The sequence below is a fragment of the Charadrius vociferus genome, unplaced genomic scaffold (assembly GCF_000708025.1).
Source record: "Charadrius vociferus isolate BGI_N301 unplaced genomic scaffold, ASM70802v2 scaffold16, whole genome shotgun sequence".
In the NCBI taxonomy this organism is placed as follows: domain Eukaryota; kingdom Metazoa; phylum Chordata; class Aves; order Charadriiformes; family Charadriidae; genus Charadrius; species Charadrius vociferus.
Genome location: NW_009649167.1, coordinates 1,806,503 through 1,822,230, shown reverse-complemented (window position 1 = coordinate 1,822,230; position 15,728 = coordinate 1,806,503). Strand labels below are relative to the sequence as shown.

Genomic DNA, 15,728 nt, shown 5'->3' with positions numbered 1-15,728 from the left:
CCTTTTGTTTTCATTTGATTTAAAAGATCTCAGGAGGTGCCATTTTGCCTCATGGTGGACAGAATGGCTGTACGGTCATTATGAGGCTGACTACGATTACAGAATATTGAGCTTTACTTTGGGGCAGAGGTACAGAGATGAAATATTTAGAGTTTATATTTTTGTTAATTCTATCTGAAACCACACTCCCAATACTTACTAAATGGAAGCTCAAGTCTTACACAGTCTGGAGAACGTATTTTTATATCACTGCATGCCACTGCAGGGGAAGGGTTAACAGGGGACCAAATCCTTAATTTGACAGCAGAACCTGAACACCGAGATCGTTGCCAACTCCCTGGTTCTCCAGCACCACTCCATTAGCTCTCTGATTCAATTAATATTTGGCAATATGTCCACATGGATGGAAACTACTTCTCCTTCTTTGCCAAAGTCTGATGAGGAATCTTTGAAAAAGTGTCCCTTTTGTTAAATTCACACTCAAATTTATTTCCTTGCATGTCCTGATCATTTGGAAATGTTGCTAATCAAGGCAGTTCACAATCACCACATCATAATTCTTATTGCAGTATTACCATTCTATTATTTGAATTTTATTCTATATATCCTCTGTTTCTTTTTCTGAAACTTTCAAACAAAGCACAGAACTCCCCCATTAATAAAGAAATTTTGAGGGAATTATGTCACATTAAACACAATGTGTTTAAATTACCCAAGATTAAAGAGGATTGAAGTAATTCATTTTCTGTGTCATTTAAGAGCAATTAAAATATACATAAGGAAAGCATGGATGCAAAGGTAGTGCAGAATCCAAAAAAGGAAGAAAATAAAAAAGGGAATTCAGACTTCCAGAAACCATTGTTTCTGTAATCTTCTGTCTTCCCAATTAATCTTTTCTATCACACACAACAGTCAACACAGGCTACTTTCTTTCAAAAAAGAGAAAAACTAAATTTCTGTCTCTAAAGGAGAAGGAATGGGACATCTCTTTCATTGTAATAATAGTATGCTGGTACCTTTGAAGTAGCTTAAGGAAATTGTTTATATTTCAACAAAGATTTTTTTGTTCTTTTCTTTTTAGCCAAGGACAGTATCTTAACTTTCAGTGTATGTCACTGTAAATATGAAATTGTTTTCATTACAATAATGCAAGACATTCTACTGCTAACCAAATGGTGGAATTTTTTTTCCATGTCTTTTTTTCTCTTAAAACATTGGGGATTTATATTAAAAAGGTACACTCAAAAGAATAGGTAACAATCTAAGTAATATACTTTCATCATCAGTGCATTTATTCCCATCAGAGTCCTAGTATGTGTTAAATACTTAACTAAAAATAATTAAATTAAATTAAAGATAACCACAATATCATTTCTTGTTGGAGGACCCTAACTTACACTGCTCAATGACTTTGTTTGCACTCGGGAATATTGAAAGACTGCGTGGCAAGTGAGGAAGAGGTTTGTAATTTGAATAGAATATTAAAATTTAACAGCAGCTCAACTTGGTGAGCAGCATAAAAGTATTGCAATGAATTGTAATACTGAAAGAAAAGAAATTAAGTTTTTATATGTCTAGATTTTACAGTGCTTCATATAGTGAATTTCATGTAAAATATAAATGAAAAAGCGTATGATTCAGACCCAGAGCTAGTAAACTAAAAAAAAAATATACTCACGAATTGGATTCTATTAATTTAGCCTAGAATTCTATTAATATTATAATTTTAACATTAAATGTACATGAAATTCTTTCAACATTAGAATTATTTTGGTTTTAACTAAATTCTCACCCTCCAATTCTCTGTATATATTTGTAATAGCAACCTTTGCAAATTATGCTATTTTTCTAGCTTAATTGTACTGAAAAACTTTATATGTTGTTGATCCGAGAACAAATAATTCTGTCTTCTACCAACACCAACCTATCACTCTTTTTCTAATAAGATACATGTAATTGGTTGTGAATATCATTGTGTGGCTGTGGGTCACTGCTGAGGTTCTGAAATCAGCAGCAGTTGATGGATTAAAAAAAAGGAGAAACCAGGAAAACGATATCATTACAATAAATTATGTAAAAATATTAATCCAAATTCCATGACAACATTATTTTAAGCATCTGAGACAAATATACAAAAGCAATAAAATTCATAATCAAGGATTAAACTTTTAATAGCTGAGCACTACAGGGTGCCCTATTATGCTATCCTGCTATGACCTGTTGCGCCTATCTTTTTGGATTTTTAATCCTTAGCAGAAATTCAGAGCTTTATCTCAGACCTCTCACATAATTTTAAGGTAATTTTTATTCTCTGGAAAGTCAAGTGCTTCTATTACATAAATACAATTCATATCTATACTTAATATACTCATTTAAATACTGTTATTCTGTGATACCGATTACTGTCATTTCATGTGAAGATTTTGTTGCTGTGAAAGCTATAAAGCTGCACAATGTTTTCATTATAACCCCATCTCACTCGTTCCTAATATTCTGAATAAAATTCACGCCTTGTTCACTGCCAAGAAGAAGAGAAATTTGGGGGGTACTTGGTTACGATTGAATACAAGCTGTGGGCACAAATAATTTTTCCATTCAACCACAGTTGTCCCCCTCTATCCCCCTTTTAACAGTGCCTAGTCCCATTTGAATCATGTATGGTGCGAGTGAGGGAGGGAAGAGGAAGGGATATGTCATTCTGAGACATCTCATGTCAAACAAAAATGTCTTTTCAGCCATTTGTAAGAGGAGAAAAAGAGAGTATTTGGGGTTTTGTCCCAGTAACGTACACCTGTTGTCTATCTGGGACTGTCCTGGTCAGGACCTACCAAATAGGAGACTCAGATTCACTTCTGTTTACAAGAGTACTTCAACTCCTCCCCACCTTTGAAAAAAAACTAGTTTCTGCTTAATCAGACCTGACTCACAATAAATCCAGAATTTCTTCTACCTTGAACAAGTACTTAGTTATTGTAACAGAAATTGAAAACCAATTATTCTCTACAAACTTCCTGACCACAGTGTTAAAGAATCACGCTCTCTAATGCTGGTCTTCATTTCAATGATGATGTAACTGATTCACGCAAACACAACTTCTTCAACAGCAACTACTGAGAGCATCCAATTGCACCTTAGCTCTAGCCTATTTCACCTAAAAATGTCAAAACAATGATGAAACTCACATTCAAGGCAGAATTAATTCTTCTGTTTTCTTCTACATGCTTTTCAGGCTGACATTCAAGTCACTGGAATATATGGCATTCTGATGTAGGATTCTTTGTTTAAACTATTCTACCTACTGAAACTCAAATATTCACAGGCCCACATGAAAGGTACATGAAAAAATTGCTCTTGAACCAGGTGGTAAGGTCACCTATCCATAAACTACAAATATTTAAACTCACTGATACAAAAATGAAACTGTCAACAGGACAAACTTGTGGGCGATGTCGACTCAGATTTCCTAAGGATTAAGTTGAATTTCTTAGGTTTAGATGTAAAGATGTGCAATGTGCAAAAATGTTTAACCACGGTTTGATTTCAGTAACACCTCAAAGGAGAGGAAGGCAATATTGTACAAATCATGGTGTTGCCTGTTAGTTTTTATCATCATTATTAACCTGACTGAACAATATGTTAGACCTTCACATTCATTATCTTTGTAAAGTAGTTATCTAACCTTTAATAATCTCAACTTCTCAACTTAGAAAGCAAGCTGATCACTTTCAAGAAACGGTTGATTTTGGATATAAACCTAACAGTTTTAGAGAACATGCAGGATTCATTCGTAATCACAGCATTAACACTTTCTGGGCTCAGTTCATTTCTTATGAAGCTATTTAGAGGACTGTTTCCTGACCTTTCAGAATTCTAGTATTATGGAGTCACCTGAAATGCACAATGGATTAGTTTAAATAAACATGTACAGATTAATTAAGAATCATAATTTCAATTCACATATGAGTGTGTGCATGCACTCGTGTATGTGTGTGTGCAGGGGATCTGTACAGAAAGAAGGCGTGTGTGTTATCTTGCTTTGGAAAAGTTTCAAGGTCAGCTGTATAACTCCCAAAAGTGACCGTAAGCAATCTGATAAATGGTCTGGTGAGGCTGAACCATTGCTTATTATGAAACTGCCTTCATTTTTCTACTAGCGTTCTTACAGAATAGAATGGAGCACACCTCGACTTGTACAACCAGCTCACGGAAAATAAAAACAGAAGCTTTGCAGATGCACTGGTAGCCCACGGCTTCACTTAAGGATTACACCCTCTTCTATTAAGTATAATGAAAGGTAGAAGAAGAACAAAAATTAATAATAACATTACTATAGTTGCTGTAATTATCAGTAGCTTCAACATATTATATGCTAAGCCACCATCATATTTTTGAAAACATAATGAAATAGGTCAATTTTGAAGATGGGTTTTTACTGGACATTCTTAGTACACAAAAGAACTCAAGAGAAAATCGCATTACCATTGAAAAAGTTATTGACAAAACAGAGGCAGAGATTGATGATATCAAAATCAATTAAGCAGGACAGAACTGAGGCTAAGGCATAAAGTGCCTTTTATAAAAGTAGCCTGATATGTCAGATAAAGGAAAGCAACAGAGGGAAATAGAAGGCAGTAGGGAGCAGATTATCACAGAATTGACTCAGAAATATGATATTACAAGCAATGTTTTGAAGGAAACTGACAGGAACCAGATTGCATCTGTCAAAGCCAAAAAGTAAGATTCAAAAAAAAAATTTTAAGGTTTTGTGGCAATTACACAACTCTATATATACATACTTCAGAGTGGCTGAAACTTCCTCTCCTACTGCAACTACTGTTTCCTCCAATACAAAGGTCTAGGCATGCAGTTTCTTCCCCTGGATCCGCATTACTCTGTCCTGGTTTGTTCTGCTTCTATCTAAACCACCTACTTTCCAGTATAATTTTTGTCAAAGTTTCTTTGCTTGCTTGCTTGCTTGTTTTCTCTCCATTCCTCTCTTCTTTCTTTCCCTTTTCTTTTATTGTTTGGTCTACACAGTCTTCTCCCATGATTTTACTTTCCACTCTTTCTTCTCTTTCACTCTCAGTTTGTTGTCATTTTCTACCAAAAGCTCTACTGTAACACATCTCTTCCCATGAATCTTCTCCAATCCCTTAAAATACTGAAAGCATTTTTCTGTCTGAATCTCTGCATCTGTTATTGTCACCTTCCACTGCCTGGACTAGACTGTAATTTACTTTTTATCAAATGTTCTTACACAGCCTTCTTCCCAAACGCATACCAAAACATTAGCTCAAAAAATTTGCAAGCAAGATCCTCTCTGAACTTCCAGAAATCGGACTTAGCAGCCTAATCTATCAACTTCAATGGCATAATCTTCTCTCTTAGGATTTTTCATCCTTTATTTTGCAGCCAAAAATATCTCTCAGTATGACTTTATAACCCCCATAGCTATAATCTTTCACTGTCTCTACACACACTTATTTTCAAATCTTTATTTTGGGTTTCCATAGGCAGCTCTATCCAATCTCATCACGTTATTTCTTTTTTCCCCTTTTCTGAGCTTTAAACTTTCCCCACCTTTGTCTCCCTCTCACTTATGTCGTCTCCTCCCACTAGTGACTGCTTTTCTTTGCTGGTCACTCCCGTTTAAATAATCTTTAAGATACCTATCTAGGTGTGCCCCTGCATTTAATCATAGAACTTAAATTCTCCCTTTGTTGTTTTCACCTTCTTGCCATCAGCAATCTCTTCCCTGGAAAGCACTGCTTTTCCTTTTCTTCTCCGCTTCCTATTCTCACACATATTGTTTGCCCTAACAAACATAATTTATCAGGTCTCTATTGCAAGGCCATCAAGGCAGAGACCTTGTTCTCACATTCTCTTTTAGGGCAGAAAAGAAAGAGAGCAAGAACACCTACAGTATTACATAAACAACAGCAGTAAAAATGACACAGCATTAGCCTAATACAGGAAATGAATGCTCCTTGGTGTGTTGTACATTCAGCCTGTAAGCAGACTTTCAGTCCTAAGGATTTGCTGACTAGCAAGAGGGGATCTTTTGTTGAATTGCAGCCAAAATTAATAGATAAACTTGCAAATAAACCCCGTTTTTAATATACTTGAAGGCAACAAAGAAGCACATGTGAACCATAAAATGTATTCAAAGTACATGAATAATTGAGCAACATTTAAGAGGAGTACAGTGATCACCCCATATAGGAGTGTAATCAACGTTTAGTTTCCCATGGGTTAAGAAGAAGTATATCCTGAACTCATAGACACATGAATGCTTCCCTTCTGAGCAGAAAAACAGGATGTGTCTAAGGGAAGCTGAGATGAGTGAAAAGTCAGTGAAAACCACTTTGTGCAGTTCTGCTTTGCTTGATTGTGTGAGAAACGTGTAGAATACAACTTATCCGACACATTTTTACTGGTAGTTTAAGTTCGGTAATTACATAGTGACTCAACTTTTTCATTAATTCAGGTTTCTCTGTGAAACCTTAAGTCTCTTTTCAACACTCCCTTCTCTGTAATTCATTGTCTTAACACACAAATGGAATTCAGATTCTTTCTGTCTTTGAAGTTCGGCCCCCTTTCCCTAGATCTGATTTTGAGGATAGGATCTAAGCATGAGGTTCCCAGAACTGAAATGGCAGTTTGAAGTTGGAATCTACATCTTTACCTTTCTGAAAACTGTAAGTTATGAATTCATTGAGAAGCATAGTTCATTTGCATAAAATATTACTCCACGCTGCTTTAATATAAAACTGGTTCTATAATTCCCCTCTCAATCTGACACAGTTTAATGTGCTCTTTACGAAAGGTTTTTCTTTAATGTTGTATATATCTCTCACTAGCTGAAAATAATAAAAGAATATATGAGTAGTATCAGCTTTCTGTACTGTCTAGAGACTTTTATTTTAGATGGATTTAGGTTTAGATGGATTTTCTTCATTGTATGTGTCCTTACACCACCACCACAATTTTGTGTCTAAATATATTTCAGATTGTTTGGGTAGGGAGGAATCACTACAAATGAGCATACACAGTATTATACCTAGAGAATTTCTGAGAATTTAAGGTAGAGAAGAACAATGAGATTTTGATACAAAGGTACTTTCATTAAAAAAATCAAAATAGTGGTAAGTGACAGAAGAGATGCTGTAGATAAAGATGTTAATGAAAACCAGGATCCAGAAATACTTACAATACGAACAAGCCAAGCCAATGTAGAAGTAGATGTAGAGTAGTGGGTGTTGTAATGATAAGGTGGAGTCTGATCATCTTCCCATGTCTCATATCGTTCTGCATAGAAGACTGCTCTCTTTGGGTTCAAAGCACCAATAGGCTACAAAGGGATAAGAGGTCAAATATATTATCAGCTGAAGGGCAGCCTGTCTGATATGTCACAGGTTAATTCTGCATTAAGTTTCTCTACATAGGAGACTGCAACCAAACTCATTCCATGCTGTAGTAATCCCTTCAGATTGCTGCAACCTTAGAATTTCTTTTCAAAGGCTTTGCCTACTAAAAGTCTTATGACTTTCCTTATTTTAATTGACAAATATAAGTGATCCACATCTGCAAACTTTCAAGACCTTCTTGAAGTATGAGTTGTTTCCCAATTAATTCAATAACATTGTTCTGGAAATAGACTTCTAAAACTGCATTTTAAATGCATTGAGGCCAAACTAATATTTCTGTTGCTGTCATTCACCATAATCACACAGCTAATGAAAACTGACTTTTGCTCACACAGGATACTTTGTAATGCACAGTTCATGATGAAAAGATTTCACGCGGAACTGCTGACAGTGTCTGGTGATCCTAAGCAGAAATACTTAAAAACCATGCGTAGTCCTGCAGGACTGGATCCACTTTCTGACTGAACAAAGCCAGGTTTTACGGAGTGAAACAAACAAGCTTTGTTCTTAAAAACAATAGAATTTGAAAATTATTCACAAATTCCAACTCCATTCTGAGCAGACTTAACAGACAATCTATAGGTAAAAACCAAAAGAAATGTAAGACAGTAGTAGGAACTGTTGGTTTTGATGTGGTTGCTTAGGGGATACATGCTTTTCTGTAATTTTTTTAACCCACTTCAGAATTTTTTTCAAAATGTATTTGTTATTGTGTCATACAGAATTCACTGGCATAAAGAAAATACAACGGAAAGTAATTAAAATTCGAGACGAATCTATAAGTGACCTTAAAATCTGTTTTTCCAGATGAGATAGTATTAGTGTATTTACTACCTATCTGCAAAGAATCTTCAGATTTTAGCTTTTGTAGTAAAGTTAACCAAACACACAGAGTTTAATTCTTAGAGGAGAGCACACTTCCACACCAAATAATTGTATAAACTTATTATAATTTTAAATGATTACTTGATTTGTATTAATCAAATATTAAGAGTTAGAATTGATATTATTAAAGGAAATACAACTTGAAAACAAACATATATACAAGGACTTTGACCCATTTCAAAATTCTAACAGGTATTCTTGCTTTTCATTCCACCGCACAATTTTTCTACTGTGTTGTTTGGAACAGAAATCCTAGTGTAAGGTCAAATCAGTGTGATCCACTACACTACATATGTAACTGAACAATTTTAAAGCTACAAGTATTTTATTCCTTCAGTGCTGTTATGATTTTTTGAGATGGCTGTTTAAAAGGCTGACATAGAACATGATGTTTTCAAATTTTACATATTAGAGCTTGTTTTAATAGCAGTGTTTGATGAACACTTACCTTTTAAAACATTATGATTTCAGTATTTCTCACATGAAACAGTCTGTATGTTTAATACTTTGCTGTGTCACGGAGATGTTAACAGCTTTCTCATACGTGTAAAATGTATGAGTAATCCCTAAAGATCAGTGTTATCTGGTACAGATTGCACTGCAAGACCTCACAAAACATTCTTGAAAAAAAAAGTATGAGCCATTCCCTAATGCTTTCCAGGCTTTTTTCCTGACTACTGGAAAAAGAAAAAATAAATATTTGCGTTTTTGTTATACTTGGTTTTGTTACACATCCTGCCACTGTCAGGAAACACGCTGGCATTATTATAGCCTATAAGTTGCCAATATATAAAATTGGTTGTTCGACCACTTCCTTGAAAGAGTGCCTTATTAAAAGACATTCTTCTCCTATTAGACTGACAAACTGTGCACATATATGTGCACTTTGCTAAATTATATCGGGGCTCTGGGTTGCTTTGGGGACTGCACGAGACCTGCTCATACCACCCTCATTAAGGTACCGTGCATCCACTTCTCTGGCAGAACAAATTCCAGTCCCCAACTGCACATTTCAAAAGCTAAAGCCGTAATTCACACCTGAGTCTGTTAACAGGAAAAGTTCATCCCCTCTGAGAAGGAAACACAAAATGGCAGCCAAATGGGTGAGATTGTATTTTGTAATGGAAAAACACCCTGAGAATCTCTCTTCCCTCCAGTGTGAAGGTGCGTCTTACCCTACGCTGCAGTGAATTCTGAGGCTATGGAAGACAGAGACGTCATCTGTCACAATATTATTGTACATGTATGTTTGAAGGCACAGTAGAGAAGGGATATGGTGATTAATGCAAGACTGGAAAGCAAAACGCCAGACCTTTCAAAATATAGTTGAAGCTGATCAGATGTCTTTCATCAAATAAGCTGTGTTTTCATTCTTTGTTGTAAATTGATTACAGTAACAAGAACTGTGAGGCATAACTGATACTCAAAAATAATTACAAGGGGGTTTTCTTATAGACTAGCAAAATTTTAATGATGGTTTAACCCATAGCTTCAAATAACTTTAAATATATATATAGTGTTGTATTTAATGAAAAAGGTACTTTCTTCCCAGAACTTGACAATAATTTTCCAAAGTCACATAAAACACTAGCGCAAAGACACCATCATGTTTTCTAGGTCCTTCAGAGAGAAGTGTTATTTCAATTTAAAAGATAAAAGATATAAAGTTGTAAGATGGTACATTCCCATTTTCATGTAAAAATGCCTGCACAAGTAGCTAAAATAATCTACTTTCAGAAGACACATGTTCAATTTATTAAATGATAAACCTAAAAAGCTGTATTCTGAAGATTACCTTCATCCTCATCAATATTCTTTTCAGAGTCAGAATCCATTTTTCTTTCAATTACTTTAGGATTCGTTTGAAGAAAAATGCTGAAATGCGCAAAATGTCTGCTGAATAAAATGGACTCTTAAGTGAAATATCATGAAAGTCATCTCTCTTCTTGCATGGTACGGAAATTTTCATGTGAAAATCTCTGGGAAGTATCTTTTTTGGGAATCACCCTTCCTTGCCCCAGAGAGAAGGAAAGAAAGAAAGAAACGAGGGGGTGAGGTAGAGCTTGTCTTCAACTAGAAAGTCTCACCTCGACTTCTCGGGACAGATCCTGGATTGCATGAAAAAGTGATCTGGATGGTTGCTTGGGATTCAGGAGATATAGGTTCATTTCTGTCATTCCAGAAAGATTTATAGTGTTCCTGGGTAAACTGCTTAGGTACGACTATAGCTTGCAATACAAAGGTGTGCTAGAAATCCCTGAGCTAGCTCTAGAGGGGCTGGCGTGCAAACATGGCACCATTTATGCCGAGATGGCACCCGCAATGTCCGAAGTAGTGGACCTGCCTCGGTGCAGCACGGCACAGGGAGGAGAGCGGGGACCTGTCCAGGCTTGTACAACTCTGCAGCTTCTGGTCCAGCGTTACATCAGCTATCTCTGGGCTGCGGCGAAGAAATACAAGGAACATCTCATCCCCCTTTTCTCCTTTTCTGTGCAGTAATGCGGACCCCTGTGTGAACTACGTTAACAGAAAGGACTTATACATTGAAACCATACACATTAAAAACGTAAATGGAAAGTGCTCAAATCTCTCATTTTGTTGTTGCATAATTTAAAAACTTGTTGATTGACCACAAATAGATCGGCTTGTGTGTACCAAATGACCAGACATTTGCTGAAAGCGAAAACTTACATAAACAAAATAGCATGGAGGAAATTCAGAGAGGTCTACCCCTGGCTTCCTTAGTGGTTTTTTAATGTCCGTGTGTCAAAATGCTGTTACCCAAAGAAATAGTAGCAGTTCATCCTTCAGTAAAGACAAGAATTTTTGGTAAAGTCTTTAGATCTCAGTTGTACAAACTAGCAACTAACCCAGTTTTACTCTGATGAGGCACGTGTCCTGCTAGATGACAAGTTCTACAGTAATGGTAGTTGCTCACATTTCTTGTGAAATGTGCAGGGTATATGGAGTTTTGGTTGCTTTCCCATAGCATTACAGTGCTATTCTCAGTCCAGAAAGTCAACTACTGAGGTCTGAACCTGAAATCATGGCTATAAAAAGGAGATAAATTTTGTTTATGGATCAATCCCTGTATCTTCACACAATGGAAGAAAATAATCTTATTTCTATTTCAATGGGATTCTACTGCTGAGTGAACTGGGTAAAATGACTTGTACAAACAATACAAAGGCAAAGCTCAATCTACATACTATGTCTCAGTCCAGTACCTTAACCATAAGACTAGTACAGAAACTGAATTTCAGTCAAACAAATTGTTCTGAACGTTAAATAAAAAGTTCTTCCTATAATGTTTTAGAAAATGCTTTTTCCAAACACACCATTTGTCTTTTTATTAAAAAAAGCCCTCCGTAAGGGCTGATATCAAATATTATTAACTTTTCATAAAATGGTTTTATAAGACATTCTTTACTCCAACCAAGCAACTCACTGTATGACAATGCCTATTCAGCCACTTCACTCCTGATGTACTAAAAGCTGCTGTTTGAGTTTATTTTATGCTTCTTTTTCCCTTTAAAAAATGAAGTTAAGTATTTATTTTAACATTAAAAACACGCTGCTATTCATATCATTCTTTTTTATCTGGCTAATCTCTTTAGACATCTGGCCTTTGAACCAGCGTATTGTCAATACATCTAGTGTTTATATCCACTGGACATGTTATGTTAGCTCATGTAATATTTACTGTTTTGCCAGCTATTGTCATAGAACTACATTCTCTCATGAGAGCAGAACTGAACGTAGCATCCTATTTATCCAGCCACTGAAATACTCTGCTTATCTTGACTCTAATTCATGCAGCAGCTACCTTATCTGTTTATCTCTTTTTTTGGTAACGTACTGCACAAAATTGTAGCCGCTTACAAAAGAAATCTTGAGTGTGGCTTTATTCGGCTCTGGCTGAATACAGACTGAGCTTTTCCTGACTCCTTGCTTTTTTATTTAAAAAGACCACCGAACAACAACCTTTAAGTAGGACATCGTAGGATGGTACTTTAAAGTTTAAAATAAATTCCAATTTTATCTGAATTTGTAAACAGCTTTTCTTCAGCATATCAATATTGACATCAAATACAAGAGTTCTGGCAGATTCAAAGTACCAGAGTTTCACTCAGTGAATGAACTTTTTATTTAAGAAAAGAAAATGTTCAACTGTGTGGCCTAAACTAAGTGAGAATCAAACTGATTTTTCTTTTGATGGTAGAATTGCATGTGACAAAGAGAGAAGTTTAAGTTACAGCAACTGCTTCCATTTTTCAAGTGAGAGTGGCTTTTGATAAGCCCATAAACTCCATTCCACAGCACACACATTTTTGGAAGTATTAAGTGTGGTTTGCCTTGAAATATTCACACTTCGATGCGTTCATTTGCATTATTACATTTAGAAGCCTTGGGGCTTTATCGCTTCCTTTTCTTGAAATGGCACAGTAATAAGGAAAAGTGGTTATGCTTATCACCACCCGTCAGTCAAACACCTTCTATATTAACAAAATATAATTTTTTCCACCCAATGAATGGGCGTGTGATGTTTCATACACATGTCAATATTAGTATTACTTTGCCTGGTGAAGAAATCATTTTATTTAACAGGATGTATGACTGGAAGTAAATGAGGAGGAATTCCCATTTACACTTTAATGAGCAGGGACAATGCAGCATGTCAAACCCATGCATTCAGTAGAATTTAGGAGTAAAAGTCGTACAATTTTGCACAAACAAACCACATCACATTTTAAGTGTGCTGAAACCCCGAAAATCTGAGTGTACAGTATGGGCTGCATACACAGTTCCCATACTAATGTTTAACACCAGAGGTATTCTTTTAAAGGAAATCTCAATAAAGGAGAAAATAAGCAGATCACCTGGTGTTTTGATAGTGAAAAGATAATCTATGTATCTATGACAGCCTCTTTCATTAGCTTTTCATCCTGTCAAACAATAAATATAACCTTTAACCTTGTATATGTAATGAATAAAACTTGAGCCTACACTGTCTAATCAAATGAGAGGTCCAATATATCCTACTGCTACAGCACCTTCCAAGCCCATGGGCCCCGGCTTTAAATCTCAAATTATATGTAAAAGGAGAAAAAAGCCTTGATAGGGGAATTTCTAAACACTTCAAACAAAAAGGGCAGAGGAATTTTCAGACTACTATTTAAATTCACTTGTTCTGCGAGAGCAACCAACATTTGGATGTAAAAGTACCACAATAAAGAGTGCTACATAAAACCAGAATAAAATTGGATGGAAGGAAAGGACAAGTTACATGTTCAAGATGGCTTTGCAGAAATGTAAATATTTAAGTTTGAGCTAAATGCAAAAGGCATATGTTTTAGTCTGTCACTGACATCCTAAGCAAACCAAACACATCTAATTTCATTTTCACAAAACATATGAATTACATTTGTAGTGTATGTTCAATTAGGAGTAGTGATATCGCAAAGGTGGAGTATCGCATTTTATACAGAAAGCCTAGGAATCAAAGGTTAACAAATTTCAAAAGTACAGTCAATTATCATTATTGAAAGTGGAGCTTTGTATGAACTTTGTATGATAACACACATTATTTTTAAAAAAGTTAGATTTAGTATCTATATTTAACTACCAAAGTTATTTTAAACCAGGAAAACAAATAATGATAGGTGGTTTTACTTTTAATGTCATTGCTTTTATGGGCTTTTACCACATAGGTAATAGCGTTAGAATTGTTTCAATGGATTGTTTGAGGGGTATTAATTACTAAATATTAAGGACAGAGGCTTTCTGAAACCTAAGAAGGGCAAACTTGTGGGAAGATAGAAGGTCAGGAACTGACAAAGGAGATTTTATCCATCAACAGCTTAGCTGGAGGTTCAGATTTGCCATCAAATCTGCAGGAACATTTCTCCATTGCAGGGTAGAATCTGACAGAAGGAAGTAGTTCCTCAGGGACAGGACACTGTGTGTGCCTGCCCCAGAGGTCTGGCTCAGGTTTGGTGGCACATCCCGATTCAATAATGTGAACAATAAATTACTAAGTCCTGCTTTTAAGCACTCGGCTAGGGAGGATTTACCTCCCCTAACAAGGAAAGGGGCTTACTTACAGATACAGGACAATATCGAAAATGAAAACAAAATTGTCAGGGAAACACTTCAGATACATTCGGATTTTGAAGATTTTTACCGATAGCGCACAAATTGTAACAGGATGCAAGTAATGCATAACAGCCTAAGCGCACAAAGTAAGGCATTTCATATTAACTGGCTGCTGCCTTTTACAAAATACCGTTAATCTATTTTTCCTTTTAAAACCATTGTGAAATGAAATCTATCAGATGTTATTATAATAAACAATGGGAAAAATTGACAATTACACCCCTTTTATCCTGAGGGATCCCACAACACTTTACAGATTGCACATGTGTTTTCTCACACATCCATGGGATAAATGCAGCCCAGATATTGCCAGAAAGGAAAGACCATTTTCCTTAACTAGTTCTGTGTACGCAATTTTTTAGGGGTCAAAACCCCAGCTTTTCCAGAGGAAACCACTGGTAGCTTTTGAATAAGAGAACGCAGTTACCAAACTGGGTAAGAAAAGGTCCTCAGGCAAAATACTGCCACGCACATTGCATGAATTCTTGAAGTAACATAAATAACCAGGGACTTGATTTTACATTTCCTTTCAAGGGAGTGCAGTGATACTTAATAAGCTATACAAGCACTAATTCCATAATAGTCTTTAGTAACTCATGAGGAAAACCTATCTATTCAGCTATCACACTACTTCCTGTAGCAATTACATACTTTAATAGGCTGCCATAAGAATTTGGATTCAACCAAAACTAAGTACCTAATGAAGGACTCGTGAGATGCTGTCTAATCTTGTTGCACTTCACCACACCCAATGCTATTAATACTAGAAAGAAGTGAGTTTGAGAGATTTTGAAAAGTGTAAGCATCTTAATGAAAGGTTTATCACTAGAAACAATTCTAAACCAGAAATATTTTTATACATGCTAGGGAAAAAGCCAGTGCAAGATGATCATCGGTCTTTATTTAACTCATGTCTGTGGATTTTCTTTTATTGCTCCTGGCACGGATTACAATGGTGTTACAGAACTGGAAAACACATTTGTGAAACATATCTATAATACCGTGAAAGGTCAGAACTTTTACGTAATGTAAGTAGAGTCTCAACCAATTTGTTTACATTTGAGGCATACTGTCAATGTAGTTTACTTTCTATTTTATTTACTTATTTATTTATCTGAGAAAAAAGGGAGAGGAAACTTAGGTGTCTCTATCTGCTGTTATGCAATCAAGTCCTACTCAAATTATTTTGGAAGTCTCACAAAAGCAGGCTTCCAGGAACGGATATAATACATCTGGAGGTATTGCAAGCACACGCTTTAC

General features: G+C 35.7%; 1 protein-coding gene across 1 annotated transcript in view; it reads right to left on the bottom strand.

The window, feature by feature from the left end:
• The window catches only part of NBEA (neurobeachin), a 515,614-nt gene that overhangs the window by 80,488 nt on the left and 419,398 nt on the right, over positions 1–15,728 (bottom strand). The window contains exon 51 of the mRNA XM_009888422.1: positions 7,211–7,351. Within this exon, the coding sequence (XP_009886724.1) occupies positions 7,211–7,351 (141 nt within the window). The remainder of the gene's footprint in view (positions 1–7,210; positions 7,352–15,728) is intronic.